The sequence below is a fragment of the Bos mutus genome, chromosome 1, assembly GCF_027580195.1.
Source record: "Bos mutus isolate GX-2022 chromosome 1, NWIPB_WYAK_1.1, whole genome shotgun sequence".
Lineage (NCBI taxonomy): Eukaryota > Metazoa > Chordata > Mammalia > Artiodactyla > Bovidae > Bos > Bos mutus.
In genome coordinates, this window is record NC_091617.1 from 97,135,238 (window position 1) to 97,160,429 (window position 25,192).

The 25,192-nt window shown below is 37.5% G+C and overlaps 1 protein-coding gene across 10 annotated transcripts in view; it reads left to right on the forward strand.

Annotated features, from left to right (window-relative positions):
* Window positions 1–25,192, forward strand: part of MECOM (MDS1 and EVI1 complex locus) — a 627,600-nt gene that overhangs the window by 552,838 nt on the left and 49,570 nt on the right. For 8 of the 10 annotated variants that reach the window (XM_070373588.1, XM_070373558.1, XM_070373567.1 and 5 more), the window contains 3 exons: window positions 9,142–9,276; window positions 21,210–21,312; window positions 24,757–24,973. In XM_070373588.1, coding sequence (XP_070229689.1) covers window positions 9,142–9,276; window positions 21,210–21,312; window positions 24,757–24,973 — 455 coding nt within the window. Of the gene's footprint in view, window positions 1–5,456; window positions 6,273–6,412; window positions 6,514–9,141; window positions 9,277–21,209; window positions 21,313–24,756; window positions 24,974–25,192 lie in introns of those variants that run through there. The other 2 variants (XM_070373597.1, XM_070373600.1) reach the window with 2 other exon arrangements.

Sequence of the window (25,192 nt, forward strand, 5' to 3'; positions counted from 1 at the left end):
TGTGCTTTTGCCACAAAATAACCACTCAGCATAATAGCTTAGGACTGAAATACATCAAAACAGCGCAACAAAAAATATTTTAAAATGGCAACCTTAATTGGAGTTTCAGAAATAAATCTCTGAGTGTAATAATTTATTCCCTAGAGCTGTTGTCTCAGCAAAGTATTTCATCTTAGTTTCTGAAGAGCTGCTAGTCATTACTAAATATATTTAAAGTTGAAGCCAAAGAAAAGATCACATTTATTCTGGCCCAACTATATTTATGAGATACTCAATGGTTAAGAGCATCATCTGCATTTTTAAAAGATCAAATAGGCTATTATGTTTGTGTAGTTAATTAATGAAAAGGGAAGTAGGTAATGATTCACTCTGAAAACTTTTCTATCACAGTATCTGGGATCCCATGCTGGAAGGACAATAACGGGGTGCTAATTCTGAACGCACACAGGGCCGTCTGACAAAGACATGGAGATTTGTAGGAAATCAACCCTCCAGCAGTCCTGGCAAGCCAGACTGACCCTAGCAAATGAAAATAATCAAAAGTAATTAGAAGCGTGCTGGACTACTCCTCAGAGAGCCGGGCGGGAGAGTAAACATGCCTGAATCCTTGAGCCACTGCAAAGGCCCATGTCTGAGCTGTTAGGTGCCCTGACCTTGTCCACATAAAGATGTGATTTATGAAGTGCAGGGCACAGCAGCAGGGCTTCTGTCTTCTCCTGGAGAACCAAATTACTGAGGTGGAGATTAACATGCTTTCAGTCGGGCCCATTTCCAGACCAAGGGAAATTTTTTATTTACATTTTTTTTACCTTTAATTTCCTCTTTTCTTTTCTTTCTTTCCTTTTTTAAAAAACAGTTCCCCTACCCGTATAGATTAAAAAGAAAAAAATCAGACAAAGTTCATCAAAAGGAACCAGAAATCTCTCTCCTGAGCAGTGGTGATAATGTATGTTGGTGATCCGACATTCAGACATTCAGAGCTCTTTTTGTTTGTAAACTCTTACTGTGCACCACTCTTTTGCTGGGTCGACCTACCCACCATCACAGAATCCACTTTCAGATTTAGGGAGTCAAGCTGTGGACTACTCTGATTAAAATGTATAAATTAAAATTAAACAAAATATTCTCTTTGATTCCACGGCTTTCCAATCTAGTTTGTCTTGTCTAAACATGATGTTTCATTACAAGGTTTACCTATTAAATGAAAAGATTTGACAGAAAAAATTGTCGGTGGTCAAGAATTTGGGGCAAGGAAAGAGGAGAGGCAAATTGGAGCTTATGTATTGGGAGAAATATTTATATGTAAATCGGTGGGAAGTCTCTTGGGTCCTAAAGATGCACTTGTATTTTTTTTCTTATCTTTGTCTCAGTTAAGTTAGGTAAGATTTTACAAAATCCTATTCTGACATGGAAAAGGAAGCATTGATTTTCTTTTTAAACACACATCAATATCCATACATGAAGCTAATTTAATTAGCAAGCAGTTATTGTTCAGCCAAATGTCAATTTCTCAGATTATTTCATGCTTCTTGATGTGAACTGTGTGCAGCAGGATTTAACAGGATTTCCATGAATGAAACTGCACTTGAGCAATGTAAAAATGCACTTGTATGTTCTTGAAAAGCTTAAAAAAGAAAAAAAATAAATAAAGAAAGAAAAAAGAAAAAAAAAAACAGTGTTAAAACAAAAATGTCAGGCTTGGAGTTCAGTGTATATTTAGCCTCCTCAAGAAAGCCAAAACTGCAGAATTAAGGGAACTCTACTTAGGCTGAGGTTATAAAGTGCCTTCCTCTATAAACTAAAAACATAATGTCAGGGTGAATGGGAACATACTTTATTAACTTTATGGTATTGAAAACTGCCAGCAAGTTGTCTTGTTTTTAAATATTGTCCTCTGCAGAGTGTTACAGGGCTGTTTGTCCACAGGAAGCCTATTAAAAGTGGACAGTGCAGTCATTTCATCTGGCTTTGGCTGGACTGCTTTTCTTTCCTTTAATGATGTGCTGGAATGTACCATGCCCATAGGGTCTCCATTAGCAGAACTTTTACTTCTGGGACAACCATGAAGTTTAAGGCTTAAAAGAGGCATCAGCTTACAGTCTTGTGGGAATCACTTGAATACTGGAGCACTAACTTCTTACTGCTTTAACTAATATATTGACTTATTTTAAATAAACAGTTACACAATGAAGGCAGAGCCAGTGGCCTTATTGGAAATCTTTGAGTCTTTTCAAGATTCTGCAGTCCACGCAGATGGGGGGAGGAAGGAAGGGGCCTGAGGAGGGTTTATGCCCTTTTCAGACCAAGAAGAAAACACACTAACCTCTCCCACCCCAACCCTTCCATCAGCCAAAGGTGAATCTTTGCAGCTCCCAGAAATCTATCAAGTCACACTCCAACCTCCTATCTTCCAATGCCTTTTTCCTAGTAAACAACAATTAACAGAACAGGGCAGAAAAATCAATCGGTCTTTTTGGGAAAATGTTCTGAAAATATGGTTCTTTTTTTAAAAGCATTGCCGACAAGTCACTCTATGTGTGACAAATCACTCCGTGCTTTTAAGCTGTACATTTGTTGTATGTTCTATTCTGTCCCCTTAATATGTAGATCATCTGTGCTGATACATGTTTGCAAATTAAAGCTGGTTTGAGATTATAGTAAAACCATTATTTTTAATAGCCCATTTCAAGGGCAACGCTAAACACTGCAGAACCGGCATGTTACTGATTACTGCTGAGCAGACAGCAGCTTTTGCAGATTAATTTGTAACTGGGAACTACTGTAAACAGATTTCACCAGAAATCCCAAGGAATAAAGGAAATTGGTGGTGGTATTTGTCTCCTTATATTTATTTATTGTTTTAGAAACCTCCTGATGGAGAGCGAGTTAACACGGAAGAAAAGCAAGCCCCCCTGCAAAAACCTTTTCCTCCCGGCCCTCCGGCTCCTCTCTCTCCATGTCACTTCTGATCAGGAGAGGCAGGTCGGGGTCTTCTCCTAAAGGGTTATTACTAAAATAGCCAGAGGCTCCTTTCATGATAATTAAGGCTCTTCTAGCTACTCTCACATTTCAGGACCCCATTTTTAAACTTCAAGTTGGGTCGTCAGGAAAAAGCGAGGTGATTGCCTTTCCGTGAAGGTATTATAATCAAAGAGGGGAGGGGTGGGTGGGGGAAGGAGAGAGAGAAGTAAAATTGAGATTTAATGTTTGCCCAGGCCTTTCAGTCTTTCTCACAAGTTATTCAGTGGAGAACAAGACTGATGATGATATTAATAAAATAATAATGATGAGGCTAAATAATCGCCTCTCTAGATCAATCTTTCAAGGACTCAGAGAGAAAGTGTTAACTCTTTTGGCTTTGTCTGGGAAGCGAATTTGATGCACAGAAATAGCCTTAGCTCAAGCTGGTGTCTGCCGGTCTGGGCTGCAGGGTGCACCGGTACAGGCTTGAGGCTCCGGAAGGCATGGGATCGCGCGCGAGGCGGAGGGCAGAGCCCAGCTGCCCGCGCCCGGCGGTCGGCAGCCGGTTCACCTGGGTGGCTGGAGGCCGCAGATGCCGCAACTTAATCCGGGTCACAACGCCATCTACCGGCTTGATGACACATCTGCAAGTACCCAGACCTTGAAAGTCGCCCCGCCTCCCCCACCCGAACCCAATATAAGGGGAAAAACTCGGAGGCCCTTTCCACGAAATCCTAATTTAGCCAGGAGCTGCCACTGATTCCATACGAACTTTTGTTTATCCACCATCATTTCCTCCTTTTCAGAGCAGCTTTGTAAAGGGCAAGGGGGCGGGGGCCAGAGGCTAGGGCGGGGGACTGGGGCGTTGAGCTCTCTCAGACCCCCTGATCAGGCCGCACTGTCTGAAGCAATCGGTTCCCCCAGATTACTTGTATTTAATACACAATGCATCATAAAACAAATCCCTCATCCTGACAGGAAGAAAATAGAACAGCTCATAGCTCGAGCCGGTCCAATTTATGGCTAAATTAAAAAAAAAAAAAAAAGGCTCCTACAATGGGCAAGTTGAGGAAGGGCAGGAAATCAATGGCAGCAAACCGGGAGCTCTTAAAGGTTCTCAAGCGTCGAACTCTATGGGAATATCTGACCGGGTTTTAGGTTATTTACAAAGGATTTTTCCTGTCCTACCTACCACTGCTGTGCGATTTTCCCTCAAACAATGGCCATTATCTGAAATAACAGTTCAATGTCACAGATAACAGGCCACCGAAACGAATTAGTCACCACCTCTTGTCATTTTCTCCCCCTCCCCACATCCCTCCCTTTTGTTACTATTTTTGTTTTTAAATCAGCATTTTGGGGAAATATAGATCGACTAGATTTACACGTCTATTTGCACTTAGAGAAAACAAAAAGGGACTTGTACCGTCTCTCCGTGTGCAGATGAAGTGGAACGTAAATGCGCTTTCCATCCTCTCTCTTCACCCCGCCCCCTCAAGTGTCCCTTTACTCGCTTACTTTGCCTAACTTTCCATTGTTGAGCTAAGTTGGATTTTGCCCATTTGTTTTTATGAATGGAGTTTGTGATTTTAAAAAGCGTTTATTTTCATTTAACCGGTGGATTTCACTAAAATGTCTAAGCTTGGCTAAAGTAAATCCATAGACACTTTTATTTTGCCATGCATTCCCTATAGGCTTTCTTCCAGTGTTGTTTCTGGAATGTGTTGATAAAAACAGAACATATATATTAGAAAATCATTAATCACCGGGTATTAGTTGTCCCCTCAAAAAACACGCATGAGGTTAAAAGTTAAAAAATAATCTGAGTTATCAAAATTCCTTAATTCCACTTTGGGGCGTTCATGATGTTTTAGTTAATGTATTAAAGAATATGACAAAAACTCACGAAACAATTGTCAACCTCTCTCGGCCCATAATAGGCTATCTGGGGAGGTTATATGCAAATAATGTTTCGGATTTTTAAAATCCTTCTAAGAAAAATATGATTTCAAAAGTAGCATATTGTTCTGCTGACCTGTAATGGAGAGAATAGAGTACGAATTTCAATGATAATAATAAATACTTAGCAAAAAACTGGAACCGTCTTTTCCAACTTTTTAGGCTACTGTTTCCTGAGAAAATCTAAACTAATGATATTTAGCATGAGCCACAGTCTCTTTACTCTAAACCTCTTCACCCCCTCCAGCGCCCCACCCCCATTCTCGGAGCACACACCCTCACACCCCGAAAACACTTTTCCACCCCATCACTCCCATCCCCCAACACACACACACACACACACACGCACACGCACACGCACACACACACTTGTGCTTTCAGGACACCTAAACAGAGGATATTTCCCTGGGGAAAGAAATCCTGCCTGGCGAGATCTCCCCATTGGTTGTTTACCCAGAGAAATCTACATGTTTAAGGGGGATGGTGCATCCGTAATCAGTCTGACCCTATAGGACTGAGTCTTAGCGACCTTTTTGTGACCTCTCCCGCCAGAGGAGGCTGCTGTCACTTTAAAAATTTACTGAAAGAGGAGCCCGTCTGGCTTCCGATCACTCTGGGGCGGCGGGAGATAGCTCCCTTTCTCCCTCTCCCCGGGTTCTTTCTGGATGGCCGAGCAGATCCTCTTTAAAGAGACAGTTCATGAAATAGAAACCCGGCGGCTGAGCTAGGAGTTGCGAAAGGGGACGATCCCGTGAGGGTCTACGACCAGGAAAGGCGCAGCGGAGGATCAGAAAGGGGGCTAGAGCTCCCCTCGCCTCCCCAGGCCCCCCACCTTTTCAAACTCTCCTCCTCCTGCCTGTATCTCCCCCCCCCCCACCCCCCTTTGGACCGGGAGAGAGAAGTGGAAGAAGTTTTAGTGGGTTTCAGATAACTTTCATTACACATCGGGCTGATAAGAGCAAGAGAAAGTGAGAAAAGAGGGAGGTGATGTGAACCAGAAGGAATAGCCCGGAGCTCATTTAGGAAGGGGGAAAAAAGCCAAAACACACCAAACCCGGGTCACCCAGACAAGCGGAGACTTCATTTCTGGTCTTAAAAATACACTGTTGGCGGACAATAAATCTGAAACGCGTGGTCCTGGCGAACAGATCCTAGAGACGGACAAAGTTATCAAAGACCATTCGGAAATCGAGACTCGAGGCTTTTTTTTTTTTTAAACATCTCGAAATGTGGCTCGGGATCGTATGAAAGGATTTTCGTGCAGGAAAGCTGGGGGCTGCTGATTATTTTGTTTGTTTTAATTCTTCTGTGATTGCCTTTTATTGCTGAGTTGAGGCCATAGAAATCTTAAGGTAAGAGAACTAAAAAAAAAAAAAAGTCTTGGCGATATGCATAGTTTGTTACTTGGGACAGTTTCCTGCCTTGGCACCCCTTCTCCGGGGCGCCCCCCGCCCCCCAGCCTTCTTTTCCTACTTGCCCGCTGTCTCGCGGAGCCCTGTGCTTATCTACGTTGCCGGGACTGCCGATTTCCTTGTTCCTCCTGTGCAACGGTGCGGTCTGGACGCGTCTCCGGGGTGGGTCGTCCGGCCTTCGGTGGGTCTCTCTGCCGGCTGTCGGCCCTCCTTTCCTCGCGCTCTTCTCCTCTTTCCCCTCCCTCCGTGTGTCTGTCCGTCGGTATCAGGGACGCAGAAGGTGGGGTTGCCAAAATCTGAATTCCTGGCACCGGCCACGCGACTTTGGAGCCGCTTTCGGCCGAGTTCCACCTTGCCAAGTAACAGCTTTGCTGTCCAACATCGTGTGCTGCTTCGCGAGAAAGTCACATTCGGACCCTTTGGCTAGGTTATGGGGATTTTTTTTTTTTTTCTTTCGCTGTTGGTTTTTTGAAAGGGCCTTTCTCTAAAGTCCACCTAAAGGGAATTCTTTTTTTTTTTTTTAAGCTATCTTTGGGACTTGACAGCTTTTAAAAACACAGGAGTGTGTTAGATGAAATGACGGAAGATTTGTTGTTACTTTATTTTATTCAAGATTTCCGAGACGATTAAGACATTTGGGAGACAAATGCAGTTCTGTTAGCAAATCAAAAGCGAATAATTCACCCGGGGTCGGGGGCGGGGTGGGGGGGGGGGAGGTTTCTGGAGAAAGTTAAGCTTTTGTCTTGGGGCAAGAATACAGGGAGTAAGAAAGTTAATATGTTGGTGAAATATTTGAATAATCATATTACATATATGTAAAAAGACATTCTTTGGAAATGAACCTGTTTTTAAATTAATTTCACTGTTGACAGTGGCAATGGCAATAATGTTAACACGGAGTAAAATTACACCTAGTATTTTTATGTGTAGTATATGCAATACTTAACTCTCTGCCCTCGCAAAAAGGGAATGCTGGAAAGCTAGGGGATAGATGATTTTTGACTTTGAAATTAACAAGTTTTCCACGTCTTTCTGCAAATATGAAATGGAACTGGTGTTGCATTTCACTGACTTCACCCTATTTCCTTCATTAAATATTTCTCTAGTGTGTCAGTAGAACTGCTTTTTTTTTCCTCCTGCTAGTGGAGAAAATAAACAACAAAGATCAACCAGAAATCAAACAAACCAAAAAACAAAACAATCCCAACCTTTTACTATTTTAAAGTGTGTATTGCTGTTGTTATTTGTAATACTTCCAGACATCTGAGGAGAGGGTGAATCTCAAGTTGCCATTTAAGCTGCTCAGCATTGAGAGTTGAAGAAAACAGCTTAAAGTTTGTAATTTTATCAATGAGAAATTGTTCAAATCTGTTCTCACTAGAGAGGCTATTTAATATAGACTTTTTGTTGTTCTTAGTGTGAAAGGTGTCCTTGAAAAAGACTTGATGTGTGTGGGTGTGTATGTGTGTGTGTAGCAATTATTACTCCTATCTTATGTTTCAATTTTTCTTTTTAAAATTGTGGGACTACTTATTGCCCTTTAATTGCCTCATGGCCAAAGGCATATTCATAATGCCTCTTGACTAGAGCCCTCAGAACACTGGGCTTCTTGAAGTTTGTGGTGAGTTAACCATTTGAATCTGTAACTGAGTGATTACCTGAATTCTGTGCAAAATTGCTTTGGGTCTATACACTCCAGAGTTTAGTTTTAACTTTTACAGGTATAGATACAGCAGAGTTCTGAGGGGGAGGGGGTTATTTAATTCATCAATTAATGTTCTGGACTATATTGTTTAGTCTTTGATAGGAAACGTCCTCAAGTTTGGGTTAACTGATTGACATTAACATTACCAGACTTTCTAGTTATTCACCATCAGGTCAACAACTCTGCAGCTTTTAATATTGGTGTTTAACAACATTGCTGCTAGTGAATCTGAATAGCCTCCTTTAAGTAGACACAACTTTAAAAACGGACATTTTCCATTTCAGTTTTAGTTTAATAGGTATCCTGAGTAGTGATTAATGTTTAACATAGGTCAAATGTAAAATCTCATGAAAAATAACAATACATAACCATATATAATGATGGCAATTTATTAAAAAATTTTTATATATTGTTTACTTCTTCACAAGCCAGTTTTGGTATTTAACTTACAAAACATTAAACTGAAATATGCATTGGCATAGGGTACCTAAAACTTTAGGTTGACATATTTTTCACGAGTGTTTACCAATTATTTATTTTCATTTGTTTTTCTTTGGTCAGTAGCATCAATGAGACGAATCTTACTCTCTTCTTCAGATAAGGGTGTGATTTGTTTCATGGTAGTGCAATACAAACTAAAAAGGAATGACAATATTTAAAGTTTTTAAATTGCATTAATTTAAAGTGCAAAAATGTGAAAGTATATGCTTACAAGGGAAGACTATCTTAACATAAAATATTGACTTCTACAGTTTAGAAATATTATGTTAATATATGGTGTTCAGTATTTTTTTTTTGTAAAAAAATCACATTGGACAAATAGCACTCTTTTATGAAAAATAAGGAATCTGACATTTTTGAAACCAATTGATCAGTTTTTGTAGTAATTTACAATTGCTTTGTTCCTTTAAAAGCAGTACCGCTGCCACTTCTAAGATAACTTACTATTATTCCTTCTGTATTAATATGCATGATGTCTCACTTCTTTTCTCATAAGGATTCGAAGTAGGAAACATACATTTGAATAAAATATTTTCAAGCAATTAATTATTCTAATGAATGAACTGATATAGAAATCGATTGTTCTCATCTTCTTCTTTCTAGATCTTAGATGAGTTTTGCAATGTGAAGTTCTGCATAGATGCTAGTCAACCAGATGTAGGAAGCTGGCTCAAGTACATCAGGTTCGCTGGCTGTTATGATCAGCACAACCTCGTTGCATGCCAGATAAATGATCAGGTATGTTGTAAAGATTTTCTTGTCTTTCTTGGAGAGCACTAAAGTATCAGTGAAGCCTGAAGAATAAAAATAACAGTGAGTTGCAGTAGACCCTTGTGGCCTGTTTTTTTGATATGGTGAAAGGTAATGCCCAAATATAAGATGCAGAATAAAGTAATTTTCAGTATTACTTTCTTTCAGTACTTCTTTTTTGGGTAGTTTCTTCACTTTGTGTTAGTAAAACTTCAGAAATGCTCTATCTAGTCTTCTGTGTATGACTGAATGATTTAAAAACTGAATACTACTTATTAATAGGTACTCTTTATCAGTTTTTCTTTGCCTTCATAATAAGGAGTCATTCATAGAAAGTACTGAACTAATCAAGAACACTGAATTTTTGCAGAAATTGCAAGTAATACAGTTGAAATATATAGATTTTATTTTAAATAGTAGGTAGATATAGATGTATGATCTATGTGTACGGTTATCTGATTATGCATTTGGTTTGCTTAATTATAAACAAGAAACACTTAGATTAATCAAATACGTTTTCTGTTGTTGTTGATGTGAATAGTTTAAAAGTATCACTGCTGGAAATTGCTTTATAGAAGCTCATGTAGTGAGGTTAACTTTAATAACAATAACTATGAAACAAGATCATGAAAATATCATGAAACGTATTCTGCACTCAATAAAGTGAGGTTATGAATCTTGTAACTTAGTATGATAATACCTAAAACAACAAGAAGTTCAACCTGTTAATTTGTGTTTTATAAATATCATTGGGTTAGAATATAATTATACTATCATCATTTATTTCTTTTAAACCAATGGTTACCTAAATCAAATATGTTTCAAAGATCATATTAAATTGGTTGCTTGGCAAATCTACTAAAAAATCACCACCAAGAAAAAGAAAAGTTTAAATTAGATGTTTCCAACTGAAAGCTGGTAAGTAATGCTAGCATCATATGGTCTATGACTCTATTTCAATCATTGTTATGAGATTATTCTTTGGCATTTTACCAGCTACCAGACAATTTTTACTGACTAACCTGTATAAGAGGTAGTAAATTATAAAATTCACTTTAAATGGGAATCATTTAAAAATCTTCAACATATATCAAAAGTAATAAACCAATCAATTGTTTTTTTCCCTTTGCCGTAAGAAAACAAGAGGCATTACTGGAACAAAGTAGATCATTATTAAATTAGCTATTGCTTATGAACAGAAAATATCCCATCTATCATATGAGTTACTGTCACCATCAACAACAAACATTTTTTGAGCACTGACTATTTTGTTGATGTGGGAAATACATAGGTATTATAAATGGGTGAGTTGTGCATGTGATGTTGCTTTAAAAAGTAACTTGAATACCTCAAAAGGCAGTTTTAAGATGAAATAATGTAATTATATCATAATAGTTATTCGGTATTCATATTTACTGACAATAAGAGCTATTTCCTTAAACAGATAGAACTGTTGCAGGACTGGTGAAAAGATGGTTGAAGAATGAGACTTGTGGACAATGTATTTTTTTCATTTAATATTTATGTCTAAATTATTTTTATAAATATGCTTTTGTCCTTGGGAATTGTGATTCCATTAGAAAGGGAAACTATTTTGTTATTCATAAGTATGAATTAGTTTGCTTATTAGAGTAGGCATTTATAATTTTCATATGGTTACTTTTGAGGTTCCCATTGTAAAATGCATTGCTTTCAAAAGAAAATATGCTGGTCTTGTATCTTAATGAATAACATGTTTATGTATTTTAACTGAAGAACCAGGGAAACTAGCTAATCAGGAAAATCATAAAAGACCAATATTAGACATATACTATTATTTCTGTAAGTTCTCATTTTAAACATATATTATGCTGGCAGAAATCTAAGATGGTAACAGAGTGCATATCAAATAACATAGTTGTGAAATTGACATTATATGGTCAAGTAAGTTCACCCATAAACAAGAGAGGAAAGTCAGAAGTAAAAGTCAGATTTGTGTGGTAGGCATATATGCATACAATCATACTTAACACAGTTTACAAAAGAGAGCAGACACCAAAATAGTGTATGCATATATTATAAACATACTCATCTTTAAATATATATGCATCTTTTCTAAAAGTCATTTAAGACTGGCAATTCCAGTCAGCTTTGAAATGTGAATGTTGGACTATATATAGTGATAAAAAAGCTGACTAAAGAAATTCTCTAGGTCTATTTTTTCACTCTTTTCCGTGAGGAATAGGAGCTGCCAAATGGTGAATAAGCATAACTCATCACTTAATGAACGTTCCCATTGTGTGAGATATTTAATATCCAGATATAAAGAGACACCCTAGATCAGGAGTACTTATGAAACATGAACAACATCAACTCACCTGCCCAACACAAAAGCAAATGAAGCACTCGACCAGAAACTGTAAAAAGTGTTTCTCTTTGCTCTGATTCTTAGATAGAGCTCAAGTTTATAAAATGAATTTTAGATAAGTCCTGGACTACAAAAAAGAAGAATTTTGAAGGAATCTTTCAACTGCAAGCTAGACATTGTGATAATTAGGTTACCTAGCAAAGAAAGATGACCTAAAATAAAAAAGAAGATATAAATTACATATCTTTACTTTTGCAAAGATATGCATTTAAAAAAATTCTATTATTAAAGATCAACTTTAGTCAATTTGGATCAGTTTTATAATGATGTGAAGGAGTTTTGTAAAACAGAAAGAATGTATCTGCTGAAGATGATAATGCAGTTTGATAATAGTGGGACAGTCAGAACATGCATCCTGGATAAAACTCATATTTGATTTGTTTGGGGGTGATGAAATACTTAGAAACAGCCTGGATTTTGATTTTCAGGTAAAGTTGATAAAGGATGTAATCTGTTTTATATCGTAAAAACAAAGGCTATTCAATGAACATTTTCCTAATACCTCTCTACAAGCATTTTATTTGAGGGGATTTTCCTGAGTTTAAATCTTCCAATAGATTTCTGCAAGTTGTTTTATTGCAGATTTTTTTTTTCCAGGCCAGAGTGAGCTTTGTGGCAGCTTTCTTTCTTGACAGTGCTCCCTAGAAGACTCAAGTTTGTTTTTAGATATCTTTTTTGTTGCATGTTTTCAGAATTGTTGCAGTGACTTTTCTTGGAGATAGAAATTCTGAAAACACTGGTGCCCTTGCTAAACCATAATTTCTAAGTAGCTGCAGCTTCTGACTAATATCCTTATTCCCCCCTGAAAATATTATATTAACTATAGTAATTTACCTTTGTGAATGAAGGCTGCACCAAAGACACTAGTAAATTAAGTCACACTCCAGTCATAAAAGAATAGATCCACTAAAAACACCCAAGGTTCTTTATCCTTGAAATCCTAATTATTTTTTCTCTTATTCCATAGTTTCTTTACACTATTACATAGCTACACCGCTATGGCACAGATTTTAGCTGGAAGTATTTACTGAGAGAGACAATGCTTCAGTACAGTATTTTTGTATTTTAAGGGTCTGAATTGTTCCTGGTTGTGGGTACAGATCTGGGACTGGGAAGTAGATCAGGGCAGGAGCAGAGGCAGAAAGTTGGACGATGAAAGTTCTTTCCAGAAGAGGTCCTCAAGAGGACCAGATGTGCAGAGGAAGCATGAAAATGGTTTATTAATTATTTAGAAGTTTCATTACATATGGAAGCATGCATATGTCTAATGTCAGGTATGCCAAACACCTAGATGATTTACTGAGTGTTTTGTTTTTTTTAAATCTGGATACTCTGATGTCCTTTTCTTTGACGTCTTGTCGATTCCTTACTTTTACACCCATTTTGATGGATGGATAGAGCATGTTGCATTAGGTCTGGTCTCACCCTGCTCCCACCTTTTCCTCCATTCTTGGAGAAGTTTCCTCAGACCTCCATGTTGCCATACCCATCACCTAGATTAAAGGCAAGAGGATCCACAACTCATGCCCACCCCCAACACCTCCCCATTAGGCCAGTTCTCATCTCAGGACACGTTCACAAGCTTAGTGTACTTAAGAAATAGCTCTCTGGACACAAGTTTTCCTCTAATACTTCTTCATGGTGAGATCATTTTAGTGGTAATCAGACGGATCGCTAAGGCCGTATTCGTGAAAGTGAACTCTTTCGACTTACACAGCACCTACCTTTCCTCTCGTGATTCCAAGAGCGATCTGGGCATGTACTCTGGGGTAATGTTTTTTAGCTCTGTGTGTATTCTGCACCACAGAAAGGAACACACTTTTATTCAAGCTCCTGGCCTGCCCTAACATGGTCTACAAGTGGAATAAAGTTCTCAGGAACCCAAGACATTATTAATCTTGTCATTTACACAAGGTGATAAGTCCTTTCATTTTTAAACAGGCCCTTGACAGTTGGTATTTAGTAAGTACACTAAGAGAAGTCTGCCGTTCACTCCAAAGAAAGCGAAATGCGTCGATAAGAGATTATCTAATGCCCGATGTGTATTTTGAAGAAATAAGACCTAGAAGAAGGAGTGCCCCTCAGAGAATGCATAGTCAGAATTCACTTAAGGGATGCTGCCAGCTCCCTTGTGGTTGAGGAACAGCAGCAAGATCCTACAGTGTTTTCAGCTGGAATAGGCATTGTTCTCGTTTGTGCTTTACCTTATAAAGTTTTAACTGCTTCCAGGACCATCACGGCTGAGTGGCACACCCGCTCTCCCTCTCCTTGGGTCCAAGTCAATGGTGCTATCAGGCTGCTGGGACACTACAACAGTATTATTATTGCAGGCTTATTATAGGCTCAATTATCAAGTTATTTTCTTTGGCTTTTAGGGAAAAAAAAGCATGCCTGCATCATTCAATTAATGCAATTTGTGCAAAAAAAAAGCAGGGAAGATCAATTACATAAAAGCAAAATATAGTATCTTAGCCTCTTTCTACTTTTTAAACATGTTTGCATCAACTGTCAGGTAATTTGTTAATTTGCTCTTCCTTTGCAAGGATTTCTGTCCGCATTCTCTATGACCTCTTTTGATGTTAAAATTATTATTGGCTTTGGCCATTTTCTTTGCTTTGTTTTTAAGTCAAGTTCCACTTTTATACCAAAGTTATGTTCTGCTGTTTTAAGATGAATGCCAGCTGGCAATACCCAGAGACTGGCTTTGTGAACGGTGCCTAAGTGGACTTTGAGGGGATGTCGTCTGGCTGATAAGTTACTTCCTTCACCCGAAGATGAAACTGTCTCAGACATAGTTTGTCATTTGCTATTCACATGATAAAACAAATAACATCCCCTCCCCCCAAAAAAAACTTCCATCATGTAATTGTGCCCAGCACACAGGCCTGTCATAGCACTACAGAAGGTAGGGATTTTTATGAAGATTGATAAAGCACGTAAGTTCACTAAAAAGATGATCTGTGCATTTTAAGTAATTCATGTTTACATGTACACAACATTTTTCATACAGGAGGATCTCAAAGCATCACACCCATACCAGAGTCTAGCTATTTCTGGAATAGCATCAAAAAGATAGGTGTCAGAATGCATCACAAGCCATCAAAGAGGAAAACGTGTTGGTCAAGAACACAAGAAATGTGTCCAGCCTAGTTAAAAACCCAAAGAAGATCTTTAGTTTCCTCTCTTTTTGAGCAGTCTGAAACTGTTGAGGATGATCAGTTTTATAGAGTCAGGCAAAATGGCCACATTAAAGACAGGTTGCTAAGGAATATTTCTTGTGAGGTCTATAGCGTGATCTTTAGAGGTTATTTAACAGGATGCTTGCAAAGCTTCCAGGCTGGTTACACAACAAGCTCCAGGTCTAATAATAAGTGGATCTTTATCACTTGCCCTGTTCTTGCAAACTAGAATCAACAGGCAATTCTCTCTGTTTTATTTCATCCAGTAAATTATACTTGGCTTTCTTTTCATGTTATTATGGAAGAAATAAAAATGTGTATGTGGGGGGGGGCTTCTTCTCCATTAATATTTTTGTTCTTAAAGTAGCTAGTGTATATATATATATATATATATATATATATATATATATATATGTATGTATTTCTGGTTTGAAAGCAGATACATCAAGACTTGCACCTGATATTTCTCTGTTAATATTTTCTAGTCTTTAGACTGTTACCTTGAAGACAAACTCAGAATACTGTGTCTTTGGAGAAACTAAGGATGGTTTGCTTTAGCAAAGCTTGGCCATGACAGTGTTTCCATGTTGTTGGACAAATTTCTTTACATTCTGTTATTAATCTCTGTCTGCTGAATACACTTTTTGTTATCTCTTTTAAATCAGGATTAGAATGTGTAACAGGGTCCTTCTTTTAGAGGTGAAAAAACTTGACATCACTCCTGCCCTCCAGAATTGGGGTTTCCCACAGTACTATGCATAGGTCAGGGGTCCAGAGCACCTTTCCTAAAGCCAGCACGTGTGCACACGTTGTCTCTGTGGGCTTGGTGTTACTTCTGCAGCACCAAGACTGACAGATGTGTTTATATCAAATATTGACTTTGTTCAGATGTGCAAACTGTCATTTACCTCCCCTCCCACCCAGCCTCTAAACGTTAAAGTTCCATTCACCTTTTCCTAGTCTCAGACTGTTATGAAGCTGTAGAAAATAAAGCATTCAGGCTGAATAGTGGGAGTTGGGAGAGAAGGAATCAACTATCTACTTCAAAGCGAAAAGACAGAAAAGACAGCAATAGTCTGAAAAAGTTGTCTCAGTACAGATTTTGCAGGGAGTACGTTTCTCCATTATTTCAATTATTACAACTTCCTGAATAGGTTGAAGGTCACTCATAATTCACACTTCTGCCATTTTCAGACATGCCAAATGTAGTCTATTAAGCATAAATAAAACTTCCAGTGCTTGACCAGGAAAAATAAACGGGAATTCATAACAATGAGTCCTTGTTCATCTTTTTAAAAGTAAATGGTGTGTTTTCTTTCTTTCTTGTTCTCCCTCTTGGGCACTGAATTTTTCTCCTGTCTCAGTAGTGCAAGCATAATACTTTAAATCGACCCAAGCATAGCAAGCCAGACGGCAAGTCTGGTCTGACAGATTCTAGATTTCTCTATTTTATAAGATTAGAAACAAGAACCCACATTACTACCATTTATAAATACAAATGGTAGCCATCATCAATTTGAGGGAGGAATTGGTTGAACACAGGCTCTGACAGTATAAGAGAAATAATCTGAAAGTCTTTTATAGCCTATTACCTTTCCTATCAGAATGCTTATAGTGTCCATACTTTATTTAGTGACTGTCCTCTTGGGGTTAAATAAAAGAAAATGAATATTTAATAAAGTGTGATTAATTTCAGTTCCAACTGTACATAATAAATTGTTATATACAACATATATTACATATAATATGCAATTTATAAAATATATCTTTTATGATATATAATTAGAAAATCATATGCCATTAAATATTAATTTATATTAATACAATAAATTGCTGATTTTAAAAAGTTTCCTCAAACATATACTTAATCACATTTGTAAATCACTATAAAATATATAACATATCCAAGCACATATATACTGATATATAACATTGTATGAAAATATAACTTTTGGCTGTCTAAATTTGCTAAATCAAATCCACATCGCCACTGCCTTTTTTACCTTTAGCTTAGCCTTAACTGAACAGATATCCTTTTGACATTTGGAACCATTACAAGGTTTGATTAAAATAAATTAGGAATAATAGTTATTTTTAGAGTAATTCTATATACAGGTATAATGTTATATTTATGCCTTAAATTGTGAATTTCACCAGCAGTAAAAGTGAACAATTTGGGAGAGTTTGAGTTTTATCTTCAAATATCTGAATGATTTAGAATTTTTTAAAAACATATAAAGAAATTCCACTAGTGTGTTTTTTTAGCAAGTTTTTAAAATATAAGAATACATAAAGATCTGTTAAAACATTTACCGTAATATTTATTCTTATAAATTAAAGTATTCAGAGATCCAAATATAATATCCATATTTACAAGGATAAAGATAAAAAGCTCTTTGGAAAGATTAAAAAGAGTCCAGCAAGATATTGGGAAAATTATATTTTTTCTGTGATAAAATGAAAAGACCATCTTAACTTTCAAAAGTTTCTATGAGTTAGGTCATGTTCATAACATGTTGTATTTCTGCAATTTGGTGTATTAGCTACCAAAAAGAAAAGTCTAAAGGAGTTAACATAGTTTTAAAATGTTTATCATGATTTTTAAAAAATGGAATTCTCATATAATCCTCTTTCTTTAGACTGTAAGGCCCTATTCCTCTATTTTTTACCTTATAATGGGAGGAGTTGTTTCCCTTCTTAAAGAGCATTCTGAGAGAGACCCAGCAAAATAATAAATCAACAACCCTTTTATATCCATTCCAACTTTTTCTAAGTGTTTGAGACTTTTGAGCCCCTCTTTAAATACTTGAGTTGAATTCATCATAGAATCCCAGATCCAGGACATTTTTATTTTGGTTCCAGATAGCTTTTTCCATAAAACCCCCTGATGGAAGAGACCTGTTAACTCTTTTATGGAATTTTAACAGAGGAATTGATTCCCTTCCATTTTTCTCAAACACAAAACACAGAGAGGCTATGTTAGTAACGTCTCTGCTCCTGGTCCCTAATTCGGATGACCTATAGTTCATAGGGCTGCAATATAGTCGAAGTTTTGAGAATATACTGATTTTAAAGATGTTATAATTATATTTTTATAAGCATGGTCGAGCATACAACCTGCGGGAGAAACTGCCTAAAGCACTTAGGTTTTTAATTATATTTTTTATTTGCCTAAAGACCTATTTTATAACATAAAAACATAGATGTGATATCTTATTTTCTGAAAGGCTTGATTCCACCAACATTACATTCCATTTTTCCCCCACATAATTGTTTTGAGGCAATAAATTGTCATTATGTTTTCATTTAAACTGCTCCTCTCACTTCCCAAATGCCTGTTGGTATATTATTATTGCTAGGACATAAACCAACTTTATATGTGGACATCTCTGAATTCAAGTATTCAAATTACACTTTGGGGCCACTGTAATTATAAGAGGAAAGACATAATTTTACTTAAGTCTCTTTAAGATCTAAAGACATGAGATATGATGAAATGGCAAGTGGTAGCAACACCTTGAAAAAAAGCGCTGGATTTCTAAGGGTGGTAGATGGGATTTCAAGCACATTCTTATATGATATGAGGAAGCATGCCCAGAATCTGCCCTCATTAGGTCGGGCTCTTGCCAGGTCTTTTCAAACCTCAGTTTCATGAGCACCATAAAAATTCACTTAAAATCGAAAAGAACACCCTGAAGTTGAAACCCACGCTGCCTAGCCTTGCCTTTTGTGGCCTGGAATGTCACCTTTTACCTCCAGTAAATAAAGCCAAAATCAACACTCTTCCATGTCTTTTATTTTTTATGCACTCAATATTCTTCGCGTGACAATCTAGACACTTAAAGGGAAATTACAGTAGTGATCTATGTCCCAGCAAAGAGAATTGTCTTTCTAATATATAGTTACAATGTATCCATCACTTTCTTTTGTTTCTTGGACTGTTCACATTGGATTGAATAAATCTAAAATGGAATTAAAAGAGACATGATAAATAGTGGACGCCAAAGAAGTAATGATATCATAATACTTTCTTCCAGTGATCTGGCGTGTGTGTCTCTGCAGCATTCCCCAGCACAGACAATTGTACCATTTTACGGTCTTGCGGGATATTGTCTCTTTAACCTCACTGTTTCCGAGAAGCCACCGAAAAGTTCTAATATGTCACAATTGAAATGTCAACATGTTGTTGGAAAGGAAGCTAATAAGTTAAACCTTTGAGAGATGCCAAAAGAAGAGGTGATTCAAACTGTTGAGAGAAGTCCATTGTTTTCTAAGGGGAACTAGGACTCTAGAATGAATCAAGGTACTAACAAGCATGTAACTGGAAGGGTTAGAGAGAAAAAGAGAAAATGAACACATTTTTTTTTTAAACCTGGTAACTTTTTGAGCAGTCTATTCCTCTCAGTGTACTTCCAAAGAAAGCAAAATATAAATGTTACGGTTAATAAGATACAAACTATAAATTCTCTGGTTTTTATAGAATCAGCACATAACAAGGAGTTATTTTCCTAAGATAGTCTGGATTCTATCTATGGATAGAGATAAAGAATCTTAGGTCATATCATATTAGAGGAACATTTTAGGTCGTATTATATTAGAGGAACATTTTACGTTTGGCATTATTTTCTGTAAACCAGCTTCATATGGTTAAATTACTGTTGCGTGACAAAAAATGATTCTATTTTGACAGGAAAGAAACTAAGCAGAAAATACTCCTCATTGAGTTATTTTTTGAATTTAACACAGTTTTGTACTCTGGCCTTTTTAAAGAAAAATAAACAATTGGAGTTTAGAGCCACCTACTGGAATGAGGAGGCACGTACTTTTGTTTAATGTCCTCTGCTTTTCAAAAGATAAACAAATAAATATAATTAAAGTTTTGCACATTTCTCTTGATCTCATAAGACATTAAATTACTCAGCTTTTCTCAGTTTGAACTATTAAGTGATCCTGCAAGAAACCACAGTTAGAGCAAAGTTTTCTCAAAATAGATCCTTCCCTTTTCTTAGCAGGGTATGCCAATTCGTGTTATGTGATTTTTCACCCTGTTGCATTGAGACTGAGCAGAATTGAATCCCTAGTTTTGTTGCTGTCATTATTACTCTTGGTGGAATTTGTACGTGTGTATGTGTCTGTATGTGAATGTAATTATTCTCATTTAAGAATTTTTGTTTAATACATACTCTTAGAATTAAAAATTAAAACTTTTTGTGTTAAAATGAAAAAGCAGCTTAAACATTTTCATGAGTAAGTCATTTTTATATTGAGATATAATTGATATATCCATTATATTAGTTTCAGGTATGCAACATAATGATTTGATGTTTATATATGTTGCAAATCAGAACTAAATGCCTTTAAAATGAAGAAACCCTGAAGCCTGGACAAGTAAATTGAGCAATGACTTACCTAAGATCACTGAGCTGGTCAGGGAAAAGGTAGGCAGCTCTTGGAAATTATAGGTCAGGATTTTTTCCATAATTGCCACACTGCTTTTAGTCAGTCATTAATGGATTTATTCAACCCTTCCTCTCATCAACATTTTGTGTGAAAGTAAGAGGAATAAGCACCACCCCCAAACCCTGGTAAAAGAATCGATTGAAAGCATAATGCTTGCTTTCAAAGAGTGGGATCAGGAGCTGGGTCATGAAGGCAGGTCCTGGATCTGTGAGTATCACTTTTGATTGATAAAAGAGGGATGCAATGTTTAAAAAAAGAAACACTCTCTTTTAAAACTATGTGTTTGTTTGTTTTTTTCCAGATCTTTTCATGATTCTTTATGTTGGGTCCCTCCAGACTGTTGCCTTAAAAGCACCTTGTTGAGAAAGTGCTACTTTTGAGAACATGTTCAAGAAGGGGCAGTAACTCTGCCCCTGCCAGCCTTTGCCCAGCCACAGCTGGATAATGCAGGGCACAGGCAACAATCAGTTGTGCATGGTTGACCAGAGTAAGGAATTCAGAGAAGGGATCATCTTTTCTCTGGTGATTTCTTCATGTCTCTTAAACATTGTCATAAATAAATGTTTAAATTCTTGGTTAAACATTTCACAAGGTAAATGTGACACAGCAAGCCTTGCATTTAGAAAATTTGACTTGTGAAGTGGGAGTTGGAAAAAGATTTGTGAATTGGCATGAGAGTCCCAGCTTTCCGTTTGTCAGCAGAGGGCTAATTTTCAGTGTATAAAACAGGAAGTCATAGTTCTTTTGATGAAAATTAAAAGGAATATTTTGTTAAAATATGGAAAAATGAACAGTTATCTTAGTGTGTATCTTGCCCTTTCTTAACATTCACTTCTCTTTCTCTTTCTCTTTCCTACGTTCGTTGTCTTTTGAAGATATTTTATAGAGTAGTCGCAGACATTGCACCAGGAGAGGAGCTCCTGCTGTTCATGAAGAGTGAAGACTATTCCCATGAAACTATGGCACCAGATATCCACGGTTAGTACCACTCATGCCGCCCTCTGCAGCACCCTTATTTGGAGACTGTGATGGAGCCTGTCAAAGGATCCATCGCGCTTGGTGTTTGTCCGTTTCCCTGGCTAGTCATTGTCAGCTTTAACAAATTCTGTCCCCTAGAGTGGCTATTTCTTAGTGTGACACCTGGCTAATATTACAGTGAAGCTAAAGTAAGCAGAGGTCTTTTCTGAAATGGAGGACAAAGGAATTTTGAATATCTGGATTGAGACATCACATAAGTAAGCCTTTTATCAATGCCTTAGACTCTGGTGAGAGTACTTTCATGCTACAAAAGACATTTCAGGGAGCGTGGTTTGGGGCTTTTGAAAATCTAACAGTTGTTCCTCCCACTTAATATTCTATTACTGGAAAAAAATATTTCTGCTTGAGTAAAATCCTAGCCAGCATGATCACATGGGAGGCAGCTGTAGGGTAGGGAAAAAGTACAGATGAGGAAATTTTAGAGTCAGAGGAATTTGTATTTGTCAGGGACCCATTCTAAATCAAAGAAGGAGGCATAAAAAGGAATTTTGATGATTAGCGATGTATATTCAGATGAGAGTAAAAGGAAATTTTATTTGTATTGGTTTGTATTATTGGGATGAGCATTTAATATTTTTTTCCTTCCTGTTTCTCTCTCCTAATACAGTGGGACTTTATTCAGCATAATCTAGTAGTGTCTTTAGAGTGTTTCATAGTTGGAAGGATCAGTAGGAAGGGGTACCCATCCCAGCTTACCTGAGAGGTCGGTTTGGGGCTGGCTCCACTTCCCATCTGTCTGGCATTGCCAACAGGAGAACCTTAGCTTCAGCTTCTGCATCTCCTGTGAAGAAGCTACCACCATTGGCTGACTCCTTACTTGAACATTTTTTACTTTGGCTAAGCTGCATTCTGCCTCTTTATAAATTTATACCAGTTGTATTTCAGGGAGCCTTTTGGAAATTGTTTTCTTCTTAAAAAACTATAACAAGTAAGTGGTTTCAGAAACCCAGACTTGTCAACTAGCCTGGTAGAGTTGGAGCCTGAATGGGGAACCTGACACAGTGGAAAAGGGCTCTGACAACAAGGACTGCTTAGATGATAAAAATGAATATAATTTGGGCTTTCTCTGGTATGAGGAAACTTTAATCAGTGAATGTTTGCTCTCAAAAGCTCTTCAAATAATTATTTTTTGAAATATAAATACTTAGTGTACTATTCTGAAAAGTATAAACAGAGGTGACTGTTTTTCTTTTAGGGCTACTTTTCATAAATTACCTGTGTTTACAATACTCTTGAACACATCCATTGCTTTTTATTTTCAATGTGTCATATCCATATCCATACTTATACCAGATACATTATATAGTGTCTATAATGTTTAAATGGTGATTTCTATTTCATACTCCTAGGAGTTAATGTTTCTTAGGAAAGAGAAAATAAAATACATGCTTTGTACACATACTGAATGCTAGATAGTATAGGCTCTTCATTGTCCTCTGTAGTCTTTTAGACATAGAGCAAACTTTAAGAAAGATCTATTTCCATTATACAGATAGGGAAACAAGGCCACATAAGACTACATAAATTGTCTAGAAAGTGGTAGAGTCAGCATTCAAACCAAGGTCTTGCCATCTCTAAATCCTATGCCTTTTCATGTATTATGTGGCCTGGAGGTTGTTTGTGTTCAGACTGCTGGCTGAGATCCTAAAGTTAGATCTTAAACATGTGAATAGTGTCACAGACTATAAGAAATATTTCCATTACCTAGTTGATGTTATTGAGAAACCCGTCTTACAGCTGAGGTGATTTATTTTTGAACACCTCCCTCTTCTTTAACCAAGTCCAAAACTGACAAACCCCACTGAATCTACATACTGATTTCTTTACCTTTCGGGCCCCTGTGTTATTGGTTTAGTTTAATCTAAACCAGTATTGTGGTGGATTACAGCAATGATGACCCAGTGATCTTGCTGCTTGGCTTCTCAGGCTGCAGTGGGGTGTTCCGTCTTTCAGTGGCTTTCTGTACCCTTCTTAGCAGGGACCTAAAAAGCCCCTAGTAACCTGCTACCCTCGCTAACTTCATTTCCCACTCCTCCCCTACATGCGTCCTATAAACCTGTCACACTTTACTACAGCTTTGCCTTTCTATGAGCCTACATTTTTTTTTTTGCTCTTTCTTGCCTTCTTCATTGGTCCATGCTATTTCCTCCCTCAACCTGCTCAACTCAGCTGAGTTTTCCTCATTACAAAGTCTTTTCTAAACCTCTGTCCCCCAGGATGGATGGATTTGGCACATTCCTCTGGGCTCCCTTAGTTCCTATGCATGGATCTGTCATAAAATGTATCACACTATTTGTTCTCATGTGTATCCCCTTGGCTTACTTATGTATCCCTTCCCTAGCAAAACGCCTCACATCCGGTAGGTGACTAAAATATTCCCTCAAAGACATTCAGTCAATGAGTAACTGGCTATGGGTCCTGGCTGTAGGTCTGCAGCACGGATTGTGTATCCTGTTGTGCGTTGTCCTCTGTGTCTTTCAGCATTGTGAGCTGTTTGCAGGACTTCTGTGATTGCGTGGGTGTGATCAGTGCATAGCATTTATAGCCTCCTGAGTGGGCTAAAAGCTATGCCAGTGGAAAGAACAGAAACAATGCTGTCGCTACCTGACACTCTATCACCTTGTTATCTCTAGCCTCCCACTATTACCATTTATTTATCTTACTGATTTAAAGTGCAAATTCATGATATGTTGGCTCTTTAGCAAAGCCATGCCAATTAGCACTGACCCGGGGGGAACATAAATGAGCCTGGAAAAGTGTTAAAATCATGCCATGTCCCATTATAAGAAATGATGAACGTTAAAGCATTTCCAAGTTTATTGATGTTAGCCAGGCTTAAGTAAGGCTCAGACAGGGACTCTCCTATGTCCCCTACAGGTAACATGGCACTGTGAGAAGGGTATGGGACAGAACAGTTCAAAGTTTGACATAACTACTCAGCTCTATAATTCTTGATTTGTTACTGAACTTGCTGAGCTTCAGTACTCTCATCGGAAAGTTGGGAAACAAATCTGATATGTAATTCCTCACGGTCAAGTTTTAGGACAATCAATTATCCATGAACAGGTTTGAGGTCATAATGATGCTTGGTAAACGGTCATTATGACTTTATATATCCTGAGAATATTAAAACCTGGAAGAGTTTCATCATAAAGTTTTATCTGATAAGAAGACTATTTGGGCTCCCCAGTGATCACTTCTGTTACAATTCTAGGCTCTGTGCTGGCTTCTCTACATTTATTATTTCTAATCCATGTTAAAATGGGAGTGGTGCAAAGGACAACCCAATAATTTCTATTATGTCTTTCATAAGTCGATAAGAACTGGTTTGTGGCAGTGCTTCCTGATCGCCTAGTTCTGATAACACCTGAATTATTTTCGCAGAAGAACGGCAGTACCGCTGTGAGGACTGTGACCAGCTCTTTGAGTCCAAGGCCGAGCTAGCAGATCACCAGAAGTTCCCATGCAGCACTCCCCATTCGGCTTTCTCAATGGTAGAAGACGACTTCCAACAAAAGCTCGAGAGTGAAAATGATCTCCGAGAGATACATGCGATTCAGGAGTGTAAGGAATGTGACCAAGTGTTTCCCGATTTGCAAAGGTTAGACATGGCATGCTCCACTACCAGAACGTGTTTGTTTACTCTGAAGTAAAACGTTGTTTATGCTGAATTTTCAGAATTGGTGCAGATGGGAAATTTGGAACAACAATGAGCTGGAAAAATGTATTAGTCACAGGTTTGGAAGTCATTTTCCCCAGTAAATTCTCACCTGTAAAATGTTTGCAGTGAAGTTGGAATTACTTATTTTGATGCCAGAGA